Source organism: Chrysochloris asiatica, unplaced genomic scaffold (assembly GCF_000296735.1).
Source record: "Chrysochloris asiatica unplaced genomic scaffold, ChrAsi1.0 scaffold00246, whole genome shotgun sequence".
Taxonomy (NCBI): Eukaryota; Metazoa; Chordata; class Mammalia; order Afrosoricida; family Chrysochloridae; genus Chrysochloris; species Chrysochloris asiatica.
In genome coordinates this window covers 2377406-2397670 of record NW_006408764.1, presented here as the reverse complement: position 1 = coordinate 2397670, position 20265 = coordinate 2377406, and the positions used below count along the sequence as shown (strand labels likewise).

General features: G+C 48.3%; 4 protein-coding genes across 4 annotated transcripts in view; 1 reads left to right on the top strand and 3 right to left on the bottom strand.

Moving 5' to 3' along the window:
• Positions 1 to 4746, top strand: part of RNF123 (ring finger protein 123) — a 31243-nt gene extending 26497 nt beyond the window's left edge. The window contains exons 35-39 of the mRNA XM_006873596.1: positions 125 to 209; positions 3656 to 3798; positions 3987 to 4081; positions 4232 to 4317; positions 4409 to 4746. Coding sequence (XP_006873658.1) covers positions 125 to 209; positions 3656 to 3798; positions 3987 to 4081; positions 4232 to 4317; positions 4409 to 4529 — 530 coding nt within the window. The 3' untranslated portion in view covers positions 4530 to 4746. The remainder of the gene's footprint in view (positions 1 to 124; positions 210 to 3655; positions 3799 to 3986; positions 4082 to 4231; positions 4318 to 4408) is intronic.
• AMIGO3 (adhesion molecule with Ig-like domain 3) lies at positions 1383 to 2897 on the bottom strand. The gene has a single exon (XM_006873641.1). It carries the CDS (start codon positions 2895 to 2897, stop codon positions 1383 to 1385), a length of 1515 nt encoding a protein of 504 aa, XP_006873703.1.
• A 129-nt stretch (positions 4747 to 4875) lies between the features above and the next one.
• Positions 4876 to 6820, bottom strand: GMPPB (GDP-mannose pyrophosphorylase B). Its single transcript, XM_006873595.1, has 9 exons — positions 6692 to 6820; positions 6513 to 6593; positions 6376 to 6424; positions 6099 to 6241; positions 5746 to 5904; positions 5580 to 5658; positions 5379 to 5506; positions 5110 to 5292; positions 4876 to 5031 (listed from the first exon to the last, which is right to left on the bottom strand). The coding sequence occupies exons 1-9, from the start codon at positions 6818 to 6820 to the stop codon at positions 4900 to 4902; spliced, it is 1083 nt and encodes a 360-aa protein (XP_006873657.1). The 3' UTR covers positions 4876 to 4899.
• A 3153-nt stretch (positions 6821 to 9973) lies between these two features.
• The window catches only part of IP6K1 (inositol hexakisphosphate kinase 1), a 37348-nt gene continuing 27056 nt past the window's right edge, over positions 9974 to 20265 (bottom strand). The window contains exons 3-5 of the mRNA XM_006873594.1: positions 13621 to 13802; positions 11292 to 11467; positions 9974 to 10712 (exon numbers count right to left, since the gene is read on the bottom strand). Coding sequence (XP_006873656.1) covers positions 10179 to 10712; positions 11292 to 11467; positions 13621 to 13802 — 892 coding nt within the window. The 3' untranslated portion in view covers positions 9974 to 10178. The remainder of the gene's footprint in view (positions 10713 to 11291; positions 11468 to 13620; positions 13803 to 20265) is intronic.

Below are 20265 nucleotides of genomic sequence, written 5' to 3'. Positions count from 1 at the left end.
CAGCCAGTCCTGTCCCCCAGCTTCAGCTTTGCCTTATGTGCCAGGACAGTTGAGAGGTGGAAGGCCTGGAGGCCCTACAGCAGGTGCGTGTGCATGGTTCATACTCTCCTTCCTTTCACCTTAGGCTTAGAGAGTGTGGACCACTATCCCATCCTGGTGGCAGTGACAGGCATCTTGGTGCAGCTCCTGGTGCATGGGCCAGCTTCAGGGTGAGTGCTGTCTGATGGTAAGGGGGCTGGGCAGGGCCTCCCTGCACCTCAGTTCCCTTACCTGTACAGCGAACCTGAATACCAGATCTTTGAGGGGGGTGGGGGTGCCTAGAAAGATAGTGGTGACAGCAGCAGCAGGTCTGAGTAGAACCGGAGACCCCAGGAGGACAAGGTGTCCTGGCCTATGATCAGAGCCATTGGCTGTGAACATGCCCCAGACAGAGGCAGGGAAACCAGCCTGGGAACGTACACACACATCTGTGAAGCCTCCAACCATGAGCACATTTTACCTTTATTAAGAATCTTCGTGGCAGCTGGGCCTAGCCACATGAGGGGTTCTTAACCCCCTTCCTTGCCTCCCCTGCAGTGAGAGTGATGAGATGCACACAAAGCTGGGGCGCTGCCTCAGCTATTACACCAAGACCAATGCCAGCCCTTAAGAGGCTCTTGCCCTCAAGGGACAGTGAATTCCGGCTCAGTGAGTTCACCCCCCAGCTGGGCCATGCCTGGCTTTTTGCTGTTGGAAAGCAGAGGACATAGGCCATGGTGCCCCTCAGTGCTGCCTAATGAGTTGCAGTCATGGAATAGGCTTTGCCCTCAAGGTAGCCTCTAGTTGGGCTAGTCTCTCTTAGACTTAGGCCAGGCCTGCCTAATGTCTGTCCACCTGACGCTGCATCTGATTGTTGATAGACGGAGAGCCTTGTTTCACATGATTTTCCCTCCTCCTGCCCTGGGTAGTGTGGCAGCTAGGTCTTCTTCTGAGCTTCCCCCTAGTTCCCTGTGTCTGTCTCACTCCTACCCAGGCCCTTGGGAAAGGGAAGGTGGGGGGTGTGCCTTCCCTGGGTATGCCACAGCTCTTCAGTGCTATGCCTTGACAGCTGTTGGAGCATTATTGCAAGTGCTCAACTAGATGCGTCTCAACCCCCAATCCTCATGGGCCAGTTGGGGACCAGGAGCTCCCAGGGCAAGTGGGGCCCAGGTTCTTTACTGGAGTAGAACAGGAGATGGCTGGGGACTCCAAACCTTCAGCCTAAGTTGGTTAAAAGATCAGGCCCAGGGCTTCCCACCAGTACCTGACACTTACTGGATCGCAGCAGGGAGCAGGACAGGTGGCAGAGAGCCAGGCAAGCGCAGGCAGGGCAGTGGTCTGGGGGGAGCGGGAGATTCTGCAGCCTAGATCATCACTGGACCCCCAGAGCCAGTAGAGCTAGCAGATTCTGAGCTGACCTTGAGCTTCAGGCCCCCCAGGTTGCAGAGGTCGAAGTCTTCAGCTACAGCCAACTGCACTCGACCATTGAGGCCGCTCCTGCTGGGTTCCAGAAAGACCACATGCTTGTGGGTGCTGGCCTTGCGGCTGAGTGCCTCTGGTGGCGTGGTGCTGTGCACCGAGGACTGTGCACTCAGTTCCTGGAGAGGGCTGGGTGCTCGTGGCCATCGGCAGCAGCGGCAGCAACGGCAGCAGCCACGACAGGGTGGCAAGAACAGGTAGAGCAGCACCAGTACTAGCCCCACAACGCAGCCCAGCAGCGTGGTGTAGCTTGTGTTGAAAGCCTCAGGTTTAGAGTCAGGCTTGTGCACACTCACATTGTACTCATGAGTCTGGTTGTGTAGACGGGGCCCACTGGCCAGGCAGACAAAAATGCCCTGATGACGCAGCTGCACATTACTGATGACCAAACTGCCATCAGCCTGTACCTTGATAGTACCATCTTGGGATCCTGGTGCAAGAAGCAGCTCGTGCTGCGGGGAGACCCAGGCAATGTGGATAGCTGGAGCACTGGTGTTGCAGCGCAGATGCAGGGAACTGCCCACTTGCACGGGTAGCCGCTGTTCCGATTGCTCTAAGTTGTGAGCAGTGGCCACCGAGCAGTTTTCAAAGACACGGCTGTGGTCGAAGAAGCTTACGCGGGACGCTGGGACATTGAAGGCCAGGCACGTGTATAGGTGGGCGAAATCGTGCACGGCGCTGAGGCCCCGCTGACGCCAGTTCTGCAGCAGGTGGTAGAGGCGACAGTCACAGGGCAAGGGGTTCTTGTGCAAGTAGAGGCCATTCTTGAGAAAGGCTGGCAGTGCCGCCAGCTTCAGCACTGGAATGCGCCTCAGGTGGTTGGAAGAGAGGTCTAGGATGCGTAGGTGGGCGGTGTCCAGCCCATGTAGGTGGTCGAAATCGAAGGAGGCCAGTTCATTGTAGCCCAGGTAGAGTCGGCTGAGTATGCCCTGGTCACGAAAGGCGTGCTCATCCAAGTGGGCCAAGTGGTTATTGTACAGCAACAGTATCTCGAGTGCCCCAAGCCCATCAAGGTCGTGGCGGCCCAGGGCCCGCAGAGCGTTAGACGATAGGTCAAGCAGCTTCAGGCTACTGGCATTGGTGAAGACACCACCACCTAATGAATACAACTCATTGTGGTCTAGGCGTAGCGTGCGCAGCCGGGAGAAGGGCGCCAACCAGCTGGGACGCAGGCGCTGGAGTACATTGTGGCTTAGGTCGAGGTTCACAGCAGCGGCAGGGATCCTGGCTGGCACTTCCTGCAGCCCCAGGCCTGCACAGCTCAACACATCAGCAGCACAGACACACTGGTCAGGGCAGTGGTGGGCCGGAAGGGGTGAGAAGTCCTCGGAATAATCTAGTACACCTAACCCGCTGTGCAGCGTGCACAGCAGTGTGCCCAGCACTACCAGCTGGGCCATGGCGGGGGGCCACCCGGAATGGGACAAGTCTTATGACAGGCGAAGCTCCAGGACTCACCCGTTTCTGCGCTGACTCAACGTGTGCGGTACTGGACGGATCATGACCAGAGTATCAGGAAGCGGCTTTGTCTACTACTGCGCGCTACGCTTAAGCTCCCAGGCAGCAAGCTGAAGCTGAGCTCCACTCCCTTCCCAGGCTCCCCTCGCTCTCCAGGCGCTCTTCCCAGTCACTTAGCTAAATACTCCTTGGGAGGCGGTGGCTTAGGGTTGGGACCTAGAGCCCACATTGGTTCCTGCTGGAGGGGCGGGGCTACTGCGGCCACGGACTTCCCGTGGCCGCCAGAGGGGGCGCGAGCCTGGTCCCAACAAGCATCTGGCCTGCGGGTTCTGTGACTTCTCATCTGAATATCACAGCCTGTAAGGTGGCTAGGAAAGCATCTTTAAACCCCTGTTCACAGCCAGATTGCAAACCACAAGGTCGGCAATTTAAATCCACCAGCTGCTGCTGCTCAGAAACCCTTTACAGGGTTGCTATGAGTGGGAACTGACATCATTTGACTTTGAGGATTAATGTGTTACAAGGCTGATGGACTTCTGGTAGTTCTGAAATTGGCACCCAGACTGTGGTGCTTATCAGGAACCAGGATTTACTGGGCTGGTAACCAGCAGGGAGATAGGTGAAGGAATGACAATGTCAGTAAGGCATTGTCTTCCAACAGGCTGTAAGCTCTGTGACATCATCCCTTGTTCCTCCCCAGGGCAGAGCGAGCTACTTCTGTGCTCCTGGCAGACCCCTGCTTTCAGCTCCGTTCTATAAGCTATCTCCTGGGGCAGGCAGAGCCCTCAGCACCTGGCATTACCCCTCCTGCCCCTGATCACAAGCGTTTCTCCCTGCATAGCTGTGAGTCAAGGGAAGCTCTGTAACCTTGCAGAATTGGAGAGGGTGTGGGGATGGCAGGGAAGTGGGCATTTGGGGCTGGGCCAGGCAGGGGTCTCAAGAACTGCAAATTCCTAGGCTGGAGATTTCTCAGGAGGCATTAAGTTCTAATGCAACATTTAGCCTGATCCCTTCCACCTACCCACCCCCAGACCCAGATTATATCAGTGCCCAAGAGCTGGCTCAGGTGCAACAGATTCTGACACACCTGACCTCTGCATCTGCCCAGGCAGCAGCTGCCTCTCTGGTGAGTGGCCTCAGCATACAGGTACACACCATTCAAATGTGGCCAACAGCACTTCCTTGGCGGGGGGAGGCATTAGCTTTTCAATCTATTCACAAACTTTGAAGTCCCCATGGGGCTTCAAACCAGCCCACTCTGCACTCCTTCCTGCAGCCCACCAGCGAAGAAGATCTTTGTCCCATCTGCTATGCCCACCCTATCTCTGCTGTGTTCCAGCCCTGCGGCCACAAGTCCTGCAAGTAAGAGGGCCTGCACACTGGTGGGGAGGGAGTTTAGGGGGACCAGAAGCAATAGACAAGGTTGGGAAACTTATTCTTTTTCCTGTGGTAGAGCCTGCATCAACCAGCACTTGATGAACAACAAAGACTGCTTCTTCTGCAAAGCCACCATTGTGTCTGTGGAGGACTGGGAGAAATCCACCAACTCGAGTACCACCTCCTCCGCTGCCTAGCCCCTACCTGGCCCAAACAACCTGAACCCTCAAATCCAGCCCAGATTGGGTCCTATTTATGAGCTCCTCTTGCCCTGTTTCCCAGGGTCCCCTGCCATATCCAACCCTTCTCTTGCCTGAGTGTCCCCTCCTTGATGGGAGCCCAGCCCTGGCCCTAATTGTGCCTGAGCTTGACTTTCAGTCAGGGCCACAGTAAGCATTAAATTATTATTCCATATATCCCTGTATCTGAACTTTAAGTTTTGCCCAGCAAGGACCCTACCAGATCCACCCATATAAGAAAGCATGTGTCCAACATCAGCCTCATTAAATCCTCCCCAGACAAATGGCAACGAGTTCTGGGGCCCTCCACCAGCCCCAAAGTACACCCTCACATAATGATGCGAGGCTCCGGCACTGACTCGCCGATAGACTTGTGGGGCAGTACGTTGGCCCCATTGAGGTAGAGCTCGTCGTTAACTATGACGTCCTCACCCAGCACTGTCACATTCTCCATGCGTACCTTGAAGAGGGACAGACTGTTAGCGAAACCAGTACATTTCCTGTCCCACTCCCCACCTGGCCTAACCTACAGGCTTACCCACTGGCCCACACGGCTGCGCCAGCCCACAATACAGGACTCGAGCCAGGAGTGGGAGCGGATGTGGGCATCCCGAAGCACTGTGCACCGCCGAATACACACACCATCCTCCACCACCACACCAGGACCCAAGCTCACGTTGGGGCCAATGCTGCAGTTCTGGCCAATGCAGGCACTTGGGTCCTGAGGGTGGTGAGGAAGACACACGTGAGCCACATATCCCAAGATTGAGGCGGTTAATAATGGGCGGAGCTGAACAAGGATCTCACCACAAGAACGTTGCCCACAATGCCAGGGCCTGAGCAGAGCCTCTCAGGCTGCTTTTGTCGCAATGACTGCAGGAATAAGCACATGCCAGTGAGGAAATCCTTGGGCTGCCCAATGTCCATCCAGAAACCTGTAGGAATGGGCACATCAGAGGGCTGAGCCCAGCCACAAACCACCCCCAACCCACAGCCTCCCTGCCTCACCCTGCAGTTCCATGGCAAACAGCTGTCCCTCTTTGGCCATAATGGGAAAGACCTCCTTCTCAATGGATGTGGGTTGCAGCTGTGGGGACGGACATCTTGTAAGCAGGGTCGTGGTGCTGGTGACCAGACCCACCCTCCAGGCCACCCCAAGCTGGTTCCCACACACCTGGATGCGCCGCAACACTGAAGGGCTCAGAATGTACATGCCTGCGTTGATCTTGTTGGACACAAACACCTGTGGCTTCTCCACGAACCGGTGAATGCGGCCTGTGTCAGCCTCACACACCACCACACCGTACTTGGAGGGCTCCTCCACTTTGGTCACCTGAGTGCAGGAGGGCCTCAGGCCTAGAGCAATGCTCCTGGGTCTGGATACTTACGCTCTTCAAATCTCGGGGGATGTGCCCCAAATACATACTACACAGCTATGCTCCCACCACATGAGGTGGCAGTTCAAGACTGGGGGGGTGGATCAGGCTGAACATGGGGTGGGACTATCAGAGGAGCAAGTGGACTTACCACAATGGAACCCTCCTGGCCATGATGCCGGTGGAACTGCACCATGGCTTGGAAGGGGAAATCACAGATAACATCACTGTTGAGTACGAAGAAAGGGTCTTCAGTCTCAGACAGCAATTCACGGGCCAATGCCAGGGGCCCAGCTGGGGGAGGAAAGCAGGTCACCACCTTATGGGGGGGGGGGGGGGTCTGAGCCCCTGGAGCCAGGCTCGACAGCTCAGTGTCTTGCTTTCCTAGCCCTACACCCTCCCCAAGAGACTTTCCTGTCTGTACTGACCTGTTCCCAAAGGCTCCTCTTCATGAGACATGGAAATGCGAATTCCTAACTGGAAAACAGAAGCCACAAAATCAGGTTCCAATGACCGGGGAGTGGGTGGGGGAAGCAAACAAAAAGGCAGAGGGTGCAAGCCTCACCTTCTGCTCCTGCGCTTTCATTTCCTTTTCTAACACCTGAGACATGTAGCTCACGGCTAGGATCACGTGGTCCACGCCTGCCTGCCGAATACAACGCCCAAGACACTAACTAAACGGAAAAGCCTGGGAAACCCTGACCTCCAGTCGACCCTTGTCCCGTCCCCGACTCCGGGTCTTACCGCGGCCAGAGCCTCCACTTGGTGCAGCAAGATGGGCTTGTTGCAGAAGTCCACCAGTGGTTTCGGAATGCTCAGCGTTAGCGGCCTGAGCCGCGTCCCATAGCCGCCAACCAAAATCAGTGCCTTCATCGCACCTGCTTGCGTCCAGGCAGTTGAGTCCCGGGTTCCGACGTGTCCCGGCCCGCCTGTCACACCCCCGCCGCTATGCCCGGCCTTCACCTGCCAAACTGACCGATTTGGGCTCTGTCTCGTCTACCCCAGTCAGCTTTAACGTGAAATCCGGGACCCCCACAAACCAGGACGCGAAGCACGAAACACAGCCGCTGACTCGAAACTCAGGCCGACCCGGCGCGGGCAGTGACGTGGCCCTGGTAAACCAATCGGCTGCCGTGTACGTGGCACGGCCGCGGCGACGAAACGCTGGAGCGCGGCGTTTCAGCAGACGTAACCAATGAGGGCCCGAGCTCCCGGGCTGCCATGGGAACCGGGACCCGGGCACGCGGGTCAGCTGTCCATTGGCGGATCCAAAGACGGAACTAGTGCCAAAAGCGAGGCGTCAAGCCCGGCCAGCCGGATTCAGCTGCGGGAATGGTCGCTTCCGGTCTCGCCCATTCGTGAGCCCGCCCCTCCACTCCGGGGCGGAATGAGGACTGGAGGCTAGGGACAGGGCACAGAGGGTGGGGTTAGGGGGCCCTGCCAGCCGGGTTATCCGGAAATCGCGAGGGTTACACAAAGAGGCGAACCAACCTCAGTTTCTAGCGACTTTATTTGACTTACACGACCTCAGACACAAGCGGGGCGGACAGCGCTAGGTGCACAGAAAGGGGCGAACTCGGCAGAGGCTCCCGCTCTCCAAGGTCCCAAGAAAACACAACTGGGTGCATTCAACTGGAGCCTAGGGACGCAGCCTCAGTGGAGTGGACAAGCTAGGTTAGCTTCCAGGAAATACGGACAGAGAGCAATTTCCCGAAAGCCAGGCCTTACTGTTCCCCAAGAAGCAAAAGAACCAGGCAGGTCCTTCCCAGGGCTTTTTTTTTTTTTGTCATTAAAACATTTTTAAATCGTCACAAACAAAACCAGATTTTACATTACTTCAAAAGATCTGATACTAGGGAACGTGCATGGGGCCAGGCGTGAGCCCAGGGGCTAAGGATCTCGCCCAGGCCCCTGGCCTCTAGGGGGTTAATCCCCATGCCCATTGCACAAGCCCTGAGTGGGAGGGGTGGGGTCCCTGGCAAGTTGCTACACTGGTCCCCTTCCTCTTTAAGCACCACCCCACCCCGCCCACGGGGGAGTGGGGGGGTGGGACTGGTGTCAGCTTGGCCTTGGGAAGCACTGTAGAGAGGGGTCATCTGTGACCCCAATCCATGATCCCACGTTGCACTTTGGTCCCAAATTGGGGCTGGGAAGGCAGACCCTGGCAGGAATAGGGCTCTCTAGCTTCGAGGCGGGAGAATGAGCAGTGGCAGAATATGCACACGAACATACCCACCACCACCACCACCCAAGCTGAGACAACAGGGCTGTCTCCAGTGTCAAGAAAGTGCTGAAAAGGGGAGCCCTGTCCTGGGGGCACAGCAGCAAATCCCAGGCCCGTAAATTCTTTTCAGTGCCAGGAAAACACTGAATTATAAGTAGATGCAGCCTCTCACTATGAAGAGCAGCAGAAGAAGGCAGCATCTGCTCCCATAATCTAGAAACTCAGGAGGTTCCAGCCCATAGCCAGGCTGGACAGGTTTTGTCTTATCCTTTGTCCTGGCAGAAAATGACAGTCTAGCAAACGGCTACCGTGCACCCATGACCAAATACAGATTGGTACAAGAAAAAAATTAGTCATTACTGACCAGAAACAGGCACACTGTCCTCCCAGCCCTAAGGAATGGGATCCTGCCCACCACTGGCACAGGGTCAGAGGGCTGAGAACTGCAGGGTTCTATCAAGAAGTCCATTTAAGAAGTAAGGCTCCATCTGTAAGGACTGGAGAGAAATTAGCTCATCATTACCAAGGCCAATCAACAGACACAGACTTACTGTGAATGCCCAAAGTGACAGGGTGCTTTGGATGGCTTAGCAATGTCCATGTGCTAGAGCTGGTAGCATTGACTAAAACCATGGAGAAAGGGGCCACCCCACCACTGGGCCTTCACTGCACCACTGTCAATGTAGAGTGGGTCACACACCAGGCCCACAAAGAAGGTGCTGAGGCAGCAGGGAAATGACTCTTACAATTCTGCTACCAGTTCTTTATAAAAAGGTAAGCACCTGCTGAAGACGGGCACAGGGGTAAAAATTCACCTCAGAAAGGGAATTTTGTTGAGGAAAGCAGTATCTACTAATGAGCAAGCTACACACTAGGGAAGGGAACCCCAGAGACAGGCTGGAAGATGAACAAATGGACAGATTGATGAACCCCAGGTCTGAACAGACAAGGCTTTCATTAGCAGAATCTGGGAACCTGCGTCCCGGACTAAGACAATATCCCTGTGAGCATATAAACTGAAAGTTCTCCCTCCAGGTCCAGGGCTTGAACTTCCTCACATGGGCTATGGCCTTGAGCTCAGCCTGGGGAAATGTGAGACCCTGAGAGGGCTGCAGCCCTTGAGCCCTGGGAGAGGCAGCCCCTCCAGAGGCAGCTCAGCTGCCCAAGTAGAAGAGGATTCCCATCCACAGCACAAGATCTGCAAACACTGTCTTGGCCTAAAGCCTGCTAGGATATCGCCTTTCCTCAGCAATCAGAGCTGAGCACCCCTCAGGGAGGCAGGAGGGAGTGGCTTATAAGGGCAAGGGTCTTAGTGAGAGAGGTTGGCAGGGGTGCAAAGGTAGGAGAAGGAATAAGTTCAAGTGCCAAGGGGTGCCCAGGGAGCCCAGAGGCCTAGCCTCTGACTTGGTGGGCCTCAGCCCAGCTTCATGAATCTGGCCCCCATGCCAAGGTCAGAACTGAGAAGCAGGGTCCAGCTGTGTGCAGTCCGGCCTGTGACACTCTAGGGACATCTGCTGAAGATCTAGCTGACACCCAGAGTACAACACAGGAAAGCCCTCAAGAGACAGGTACCCAATCACCTCAACTTCTGGGGGACAGGGATGAGTGGGCATGGAGGAGCCCTGCACCAGCCCAGGGCTTCACCCCATAATCCCCAGGGTCCTGCAGCCACAGACCCCAAAGGCCTAGGCATGAGAAACCCATGTCCAAGGGCACCCTCTTCCCACTGCCAAGCCCACTGGGGGCCACCTCTTCCTTCCTACATTAGCCTGGACACAGCAATCAGACCTGTAGAGCTATGAAGCCTGGCTAAGAGGATGTGGTCTATCCTCCTTCACTGTATATATATGAATTCCAGGCTACAGCTAAAAACATTTCTTTTAGTGTAACACCAAAGAGAAATATAACCCTTTAAAAGCAAAGTCTGTGTGTCCTCACGGTGAATTCAGAGCGATGGTCCCTGCCCGTAGGTGAAGAGGAAGGGGTTCTAGGGGCCCATAGTTGGGCCTACTGGTTCTCGTCCCGCATCTGTTCCATGATGCTGATGAGGTTCTCCAGGCCAAATACATAGCCTCGGTCTGGCCCATCATGTACAGTGGGGTCATCCCGGAAACCCTTGAATGTGCTGTGTGCAAAGTCGATCATGCGGACATCCACCTTGGGCAGAGATGAGGGGCCCGCCTCAGGGCTGGTGCTGCTGGGGTTGGTGCTGGAACCACAGGGTGATGCCACTTCTGGGAGCCCCGTGTCCGGGTGCTTGAGACGCATCTCGGACCAGCAGTCCAGATAAGGCTCAGCCCGGCACTCCTTGCCGTCATAGATGACTAGGAGGGAGCTGGAGTAGAATCGGTAGGAGGCCTGCCGCTCCAGCACAGCTTTCAAGCCTCGAAGTTTGCTCAAGACAGGCTCAAAAAGGTCACGCCGCAGGTCCAGGCCATTGTGCAGGTACTGGTAGAGGGCATTGCGGAAGCCTTCGATGGAGAGCCCACGGCCATAGTACTTGTTCCTACAGAGGTAATGCCCTGTGTCCAGTTGATACACCTGAAATCACAGGAAACAGACTAGTGAGTACCTGGTGGTCTAATAACCTAGTGCTCTGGGCAAGCACAGTTTGGAATGCCTCTGACAAACCCAAGCATAGTGATGTGGTGCTGTGGGTTAATGTGCTGGACAGTTTGAACCGTAACGTAAGGTCGGCGTTTCAAGCTCACCAGCTGTTCCTCAGAAACCTTATACAGGGTCGCTGTGGGTCAGAGCCAACTCAATGGCACTTAATAAACAACAACAACAAAATGGAGGGGGCAGGCCATGCTCACCCTGAGTTTCTCACACAAAAGCCAAGAAACCAAGATTACAGGTTCCCTACTGTCACCTTCAGAACTCTTCTCAAAGACTCCATGAGACCTGGCTAAACTCAAACTTAGAGCGTCCTGCTGCCAGCCTCAAGGGACTCAGTTATCACAACGTTAAGGCAGCAGGCTGTCACAGTGAGGGCTCTGAGGCCCAGAGCCTGGTGCCTGGATCAAGAGAACTCTGGACCAATGAGGGAAGAGGATACTCGGCATAGGTAATGGGTGGCAGGAAGGTACATACACCTAGGCTCTCACCATGGCAACTCACCTGCATGCCACAAACCCTGACACCCAGCGTAGCAGACGTGCTCTGCTCACATTTCCTCATCTGCCGGGCTGCTTTCTCGGCAGATGCATCATCGCCATGTTGCCTGGTGCCCATCTTCAGGTCCAGCACACAGGGGTACTTGAAGTGGTGCACCACATTCTCAAGCAGGAGGAACTCTGGGCCACAGTCAAGGAGAATGACAACTACACTCACCATCAACTCAGCCAGGAAAGAACAAGCAAGATTTTCTATAAAAAGGGCATCTCAGCTAATATAATCCGTAGTCACCTCAACAAACTCTCAGATGTGGGTTTCACACTATTATTTTTATGTCATTCCTCAGAATTCCCTTGTAGGCAACACACAGATTAAAGATTTGCCATATTCAACTATATCCCTCTTACCATGCATAATGTATTTGGGCCAGTATGCCACACAGGCTTAAGAAATTAAGACAGCGTATCTGCAACACTACTACAAAAATGGGGATATCCTCCAGTGAATAGTGTCCAGCCTGTCCAGGAAGGGCTGATGAAACAAAATGCAGATGGATCTCTTGTGATGCAATTGTGAATGATTGTTATCAGGACTGATTGTAAGGGTTGGAAATCTAGAGATGGACTTTTTGTAGCAAAGAGGGGAGTGATTAACTTTTCAGTCTAGGAGCGGAGGACCCTGGGACCATCGATGGAGAAGAGCGAAAAGCGGAACCCTACCCAGAGAGGCAGTGGGGCCTGAGATGGAGGCAGAGAAGACAACGTCAAGAGATGGTGTGGCTGGGGACTTGGGATCAGGAGATGGAATGGGCTGAGGACTGTGGTGGTGGGGGTGGGGTGGGGTGCAGGCTTACAAGGTACATCCCTTGGTTGGGTGAGGATGCATGGACGGGATGGTAACTATACCAATGAAACGATGGAATGAATGTAAAGTGGATGTTCTCCCATGTAGATTATCACACAATTCACAATAAAACATTTAAAAAAAAAAATGGGGATATCAAATTTCAACATTCCCAAAGAATCTTTAGAAAAAGCTGAATCTGAATTCTGGCCTTGCCATTTTCACAGATTTCAAATCAGTAGATTATATGAGTATATGTAAACTTACCTCAGAATTCTTCTAAGGACCTTGTGCTCTAAACAGCTTTATGGTCCAGGCTTCCTAACATTTATGTCCATGTCTTCATCTAAATCTACTTTGTCCACAACAATCTAATGTTTACTTGCACATTTAGATAAAGCTATGTCACCAAATGTCACTGGGACTAGACAATTCCACATTTGTGTACTATGAAGCAGTCATGGAATCTTGAATGACAGACACTCGGCAGAGCATCACTTTGACGATTAATATTTTAACATTTAATTCCTCTTAAATTATAAAAGATATTCTATAATAGCCTTTCATATATATCTCATAGCATGAGGTAACCTATAAAACAAGTGACAATAAAACTTGAAGGTGGATATAGAAATACTCCCCATGCTGAAAGCACAGACTCTGAAATCCTACCTCAGCTACTCATTGGCTCTGGACAAAGATGTAACCTCTCTGTGCTTCCATTTCCTCACCTGTAAAATGGGAATCATCATTCCTCCTCAGAAGATTACTGTGAAAATGAACTGAATAAATGCGTACAAAGAGCTCAGGGAACATCCCATCAGTTACTACTCAGTGTTCTTTTTTATCTACTGTTTCAAAACTCTAAATGATATAAAAATTCCTATTCCATCCAATTTTTTTACCTTTAATATCTTAAAATTTTTTATGTTGTACATGTATAGTATTTATCTTTAAACAAAACAGAAACACCAAAAGCAAATGTATTCTTTTTTAATTGCCAATTATCTTCTGAGAGGGAGAAATACATGTGCACACACAGACCCCTTATTCTACTTACAGTCAACATGGTAGCCACTAGCCACATGGTATTATATTCAAATTTAACACTGAATTGAAATAAAATTTTAATTCAGTTCCTCAATCACAGGAGTAAAATTTCAACTGCTTGGTGTAGCTGGGGACTACCATATGCACAGCACAGACACAAATTAGCTCCATCACCACAGAAAGTTCTACCAGACAGCAATGGTCTAGACTGCCAAGTTTCAAGCTTCAGTTTTACCAGCCCTAAAAGCAGAAAAGACAAATCCATGTTAGTGAAAGAAAGAAAAGAGGTCAGTCACATCTAGAATAAGAGACACCTCTGAGAACAGGAAGATGAGAGGGGCCCCTGCAGAGAGGGGCTTTGGTCAATGGCCTAGAAGAAGCCCCAGCATGAGACGTGTAGACCCAGCAGACAATTCTGTGGGAAGGACAACAAGGATACTGTAGAGCTTTCGGTCTTTGGACTCAGAGCGCATGCGGCTCAGCTGCTGCTTGTGACAGCGCAGGCTCCAAGGGTTGTGGCTGATCTTCTCAGAACTCAGACCACTGTTGCCATCCAGCATCTGGAAAGGGACATCTGAGTGGCTATGTAGTTCCACCTTTGGACTCTTTGCCTCCTGGGAACTAAGAAAGAAGAACATACACATCACTAAGGGGCTCAGACAAGGTACCCCCACCCTGAGATCCTGCTGCACAGCATAGGGAAAGGCTGGGTCAGGCTTACCCTGCTGCTACAGGCTCTAATGATGGGGGCCCAAAGGCCAGAGTCAACAGTAGTGAATAAATGGTACAAGTAGTGTTCTTCCTGTGTCTCTGAAGACTTTGAAAAATAATCATTTTGTCAAATTATGTGGTGGAAATGATGTAGTTTCACATCAAACTAGCATAGGGTAGAGCCTGGGGTACAACTGTCAGAACATGAATTGTTCCATCTTTGTTTCCGATGTTAAAATGTCGTTGTGTGCCTTGAGTTGGTTCAGACTCATAGCATTCTGTATCAGGTTTCCAAGAGCAGCTGTAGGGTTTGAACTGCCGACCCAGAGATTACCAATCCAGCGCTTATCTTACAATGCCACAGCGTCCCTTAATAATGTTGAAAGAAAGCATGTGCTGACATTATGCTTATGGATGTCTGTCTTTGCCACAATCCCTGGAAAAGTCGGAAAACATCAGAGAAAAATAGCAGGAGAGAGCCTGCCCTGAGTGTCTCAGTGGTTCCTGTCTGTGGAAATAGCATGAAGCCATTTGAGTGAAGGAATTTTACTTATAAAAACACAAAGAGGTTTTGGTGAGCAAGTGACTCATATAGAAAATACTGGAAATTTACCACAATTTCATTCTGCTTGAAGCAACTTGCAGTGCTACTTACTATACTGTCAAGTAAAAGGGGAACCCCACAAAACATTGGTGAAGCCACACACACTAGAAATGGCACCCTCATCTCCAAACCTGCTGGTTTTCCCTCTAACTGTGGAATGAGTCATACAGAGTCAACATAACCACTAGGGCTGTGTGTGCTCAACATGCTGACTGTTTCCTGTAGGATGACTCAGTGGGCTGGGTAACGTTGGCTAAGAGGTACTGGCAGAGACCCCATTTGCCTTTAACAGAAAGTACAGAAGCCTACCAATTACTCTCAGCATGACAAAGCCTACCTTTTCTTCTACCCATTCACAGGCCCTATTTCACAATACCTTGAAGAAACAGCACCATGTTTTTACTTATCTACCAAGTAAACCCAAACATGTTCTCTGTACTTAGATGGAGTTCCTGTGACACCCGGCATCATCACCAGTGTTGTAACCATGGCAAAGAAACAAGGACCACTCCCTGGGACAACTTAGGAGCATGGCTAATAGTCCATAGAGAAATCTGGTCATCAAAGGTAGAGCTGTCAGCTTCAGAGTCAAAGCCTTGAGCTGGGACACAGGCAGACATTCTTCTGGCTTTTCACAAGATGAATCATGAAGCATCTTTTGTACCACTGGAGGACAAAAGGAAGTCCACTAGAAAGACCTGATGACAGACAGTCATAACCTGGTAGACTTGGGGAAATTTCTAGTCACTTGAATAACCAAGCTGACCCACAACCATCAATTGAGAAAATGTCCCTTAAAAAGCACAGCAAGGCAGTAGTGAAATGCTTTTACAGACTGGAACTCATTTGTCCATAAGAATGTTCAACATATAGAGACCCTGCTTACAAAGTAGTGGGTGTAAAGAACTCTCCTTGCATTCTGACTGAGAATATTGGAAATGACCCATCACACACTCACCAGAGTGAGTTCTGAGGAAAGCTGGAACACTCAGAACCGTTAAAGACCTTGGCCCTTAAAGATATTATGTTAAATTGATCTGATGTTATAAATAAACTATGTGCTGCCCCATCACAGAAAATTTCCAATTTCAGCTTCCTAAAGTCAGGCCTCAGAGTATCCTAGTTAATGAAATTAATTTTGTTGAGAATTTACAAAGCCAAATGTACAGCAACAGTTCCTATATGTACCATTTGTTGTTGTTATTAGATGCTGCTGAGCCAATTCTGACTCATAGTGACCCTATGTAAAATGAAACACAGCCCCATCCTGCACCATCCTCACTCATTATTTATGCTGGAGCCCTATGTTGCAGTCACTGTGTCAATCCATCTTGGGACATGTACATTTTAAACCTCAAAGGGATATCTCTAAAGAGGTCTTTTACAGCGAACTTGACCAATGTACTATGTTATCTGATTTCTAGATTATTGCTTCTGTGGGTGTTCATTGTAAATCCAAGTAAAATCAGATCTTTGAAACTTTAGTATTTTTCCAATGTATCAGGATCTTTCTCGTTTTCGTTAATTCTCTGTTTTATCAAGCATGATGACCTTGTCAGGAATTGGTCCCTCCTGATAACATGTCCAAAGTATGTATGTAAGACAAAGTCTCACCATCTTTACTTTTAAGGAGCATTCTGGCTGTACTTCTTCCAACACAAAATTTGTTCGTTCTTTTGGCAGTCTTTGTATATTTAACATTCTTTGCCAATACCATAATCCAAAGCCATTAATTCCTTTTTGGTCTTTCTTATTCATTGTCCAGCTTTCCCATGCATATGAGGTGAATAGAAATGCCATGACTTGGGTCATGTGCATTTTAATCCTCAAAGTGGTATCTCTGTTGTTTTTAACACTTTACAGAGGTCTTTTACATAAAATTTGACCAATATAATATGTTATTGAATTTCTAGATTATTGCTTCTATGGGTGTTCACTGTGAATCCAAATAAAATGAGATCCTTGAAACTTCAGTGTTTTTTCCATGTATCGTGATGTTGCTTACTGGTCCAGTTTTGACCATGTTTGTTTTCTTTATATTGAATTATAACCCATACTAAAAGTTGTAGTCTTTGGTCTTCTTCAGAAAGTATTTCAAGTCCTCTTAGCTTTTAGCAAACAAGGTTGAGTTAGATGCTATTGTGGGTTGTTAATGAGTGCTAAGAATGCAGAATGAGTTAAGTATGGTGAAAGAATATAACACTGACGCAAACCTTTCTCAATTTTAAACCACGGCTTCACAAGATAAGCCATGGACTGTGAACAAGGTCAGTCAGTGGTTCAAGCCCACTAGCCACCGTGCAAGAGAAAGATGAGACTTTCTGCTCCCGCAAAGATTTAACAATCTCAGAAACCCTACTTAGGGTTGCTATGAGTTGGAATGGACTCAATGGCACTTTAACAACAGTAAGCCTTGTTCTGCCTCGTGGTCTATGTATAAATTCCTCATGAGCACAATTAAGTTTTCTAGGTTACTCATTCTTCATGATGTTATCCATAACTTCATGAACCACACAGCAAATGCCTTAAGTCAATAAAACACTGGTATTCTCTTGCCAAGATTCATCTGACATCAACAGTGATATCCCTTGTTCCACAACCATTTCTAAATACAGCTTTAATTTCTGGTAGCTTCCTATCAATGTATTACTGTACCCGTATTTGAATTAACTTGTTTTACTTTTAAATTTTACTTGCTTGTTGTATAATTTTCACCTTCTCTGTTGAATCACCTTTCTTTGGAATGGACACAAATAGGGATTTCTTCTAGGTGGTTGGCCAGGTAACTTTCATCCAATTTCTTGGCATGCCAAAACCATTTAGTAACATCAATTATACTGTTCCAGTTGTACAATCATCCTTATTCTCCTTTTCTGAGTAGCTACTCCTTTATTAACATAAATGTACTGCCCCTTAAGATGCCTATCAGTAAAATAACCTAAGTTTACTATCCACGACTCATCTGCCAATTTGTCATACCACGGTAGTTTGAGTGTTCCTGTGACACTGGGAGCTATGCCACCTGTATTTTCATTCTAACAGTTTCACCCATGGTGCACAGGTTTCAGCTCAACTTCCAGACTAAGACAGACTAGCAAGAAGGAGAGGCAGAATTATTTCTGAATATTTAGTCACTGAAAACCTTATGCATAGCAGCCGACAACTGTCACACAGAGTGCCAGTAGATGAAACATTATGAATGGCACCAGAATATTGTCAGACATACTGCCGGAAGATGAGCCCCTCAGGTTGGAAGGCACGCAAAATACAGCTGGGGAAGAGAAAACGTCTCAAAGTGGAATTGATCATGATGATGTGAATTAAGTAAAGCTTTTGGGACCTTCTTTTGAAGATGTGGCACAACTCAAAATGAGGAGAAACAGCTGTAAATACCCAGTAATAACTGGAACATGGAATGTCTGAAGTATGAATCTAGGAAAATTCTAAGTTTTCAAAAATGAAATGGAACATATAAAGATCAATATCCTAGGCATGAGCTGAAATGGACAGGTATTAGCCATGTAAAAATACCATTATTACTCCAATTTATGCACCAACAAATAAAGTCAGGGATAATGAAAACAAAGAATTCTACCATTTTATTCAGTCTGAAATTGATCAAACATGCAATCAAGATGTATTGATAATTACTGGTGATTGGAATTCAAAGGTTAGAAACAAAGAGTAGGGTCAGGACATGGAAAATATGGTCTTGGTGACAGAAATGATGCTGGAAATCACATGACAGAATTTTACAAGACCAATGACTTATTCACTGAAAATACCTTTTTTAAACAACATAAAAGGTGAGGTCGGAATCAACTCAACTGGCACTTAACAACAACAACAAAATGCACATGGACCTCACCAGATGGAAGATACAGGAATCAAATTGTCTACATCTGTGGGAAGAAATGGTAGAAAACCTCAGTATCATCAGCTTAAATAAGGTCAGGGCAGACTGTGGAACAGATCATCTATTGCTCATACGCAAATACAGGTTGAAGTTGAAGAAAAGTAAAACAAGTTCACGATAGCCAAATTACCTTGAACATATCCCACCTGAATTTAGAGACCATCTTATAAACAGATTTGATGAATCAGACACTAATGACCAAAGACCAAAAGAGCTGTGGGATGACATCAAGAACATCACACAGGAAGAAAGCAAAAGGTCATTAAGAAGACAGGAAAGAATGAAAAAAACAAAATGGATGACAGAAGAGACCCTGAAACTTGCTCTTTATCATATAGATGCTAAAGCAAATGGAAGAAATGAGGAAGAGTCAAAGAGGTGAACAGAAAATTTCCAAAGTCAGCTCAAGAAGACAAAGTCAAGTATTATATTGAAACATGCAGAGAAAACCAAAAGGAAAGGATGCGCTCAGCATTTCTCAAGCTGAAGAAAAAAAATTAAAGCTTCAACTTGCAATATTTAAGGACTTCATGGGCAAAACATTGAAATGATGCAGAAAACATCAAAAGATGATAGAAGACATACACAGAGTCCTGCACCATAAAGAAATGGTCGATGTTCAACCATTTCAAGAGGTAACATATGATTAAGCAGCAAGAGAAGTACTACTAGTACTGAAAGAAGTAATCCAGGCTGCACTGAAGATATTAGCAAAAACAGGCTCTAGAAATTGACTAAATACAAACTGAAATCGTTCAACAATCTGATGCAGCAATGGAGGTGCTCATTCATCTATGCCAAGAAATTTGGAAGACAGCTAGCTACCTGGCTAACCAATTGAAAGAGATTCTTATTTGTGCCCAGTAAAAATGTGAAAATCATCAAACAATATCATTAATACCACATGCAAGTAAAATTTTGCTTAAGATTAATTGAAAAATAGCTACATCAACTACATACTATATATATAGTACAACAACAACAAAAAAAATATAGTACAACAAAAATAGTACATCAACAGGGAACTGTCAGAAACTCAGGCCAGATTCAGAAGAGGAAGTGGATCTAAGGATATCATTGCTGACATTAGATAGATCTTGGCTGAAAACAGACAATACCAGAAAGATATTTACCTGTGCTTGATAAGAGTATGCAAAGGCTTTCAACTATATGGATCAAGCAAAGCTATGGATAATAATGCAAAGAAAGGGTATTCCAGAATACCTGATTGTGCTCACAGACCAAGAGGTAGTTGTTAGAAAGAACAAAGGGATACTGAATGGTTTAAAATCAGGAAACATATGTGCCAGGGTTGTATTCTTTCATCATATTTATTCTATCTATATGCTGAGCAAATAATCCAAGAAGCTAGATTATCTGAAGATGAACATGGCAACAAGATTGGAGAAAGAATCATTAACAACTTGTGAAATGCAGATGATATGCAGAACTTTGCTTGCTGAAAGTGAAGAGGACATGAAATACTTTTGATGAAGATCAAAGACCACAGTGCTCAGTGTGGATTGTGCCTCAATATAAAAATCCTCACAACTGGACCAATAAACAACACTTTGATAAAGAGAGATAAGACTGAAGTTGTCAAAGACTTCATTTTGTTTGGATCCACAATTAACACTTATGCATGCAGCAGTCAAGAACCAAATGGCATATTCCATTAGGCAAATCCGCTGCATAAGACCTCTGTAAACTGTTCAAGAGCAAAGATTTAAGTTTGAGAACTAAGATGCACCAGACACAAGCCATGATATTTAAAATAGCCTCATATGCATGTCAAAGTCTGACAATGAATAAGGAAGACCTCAGAAGAATTGATGCATTTGAGTTACAGTGTT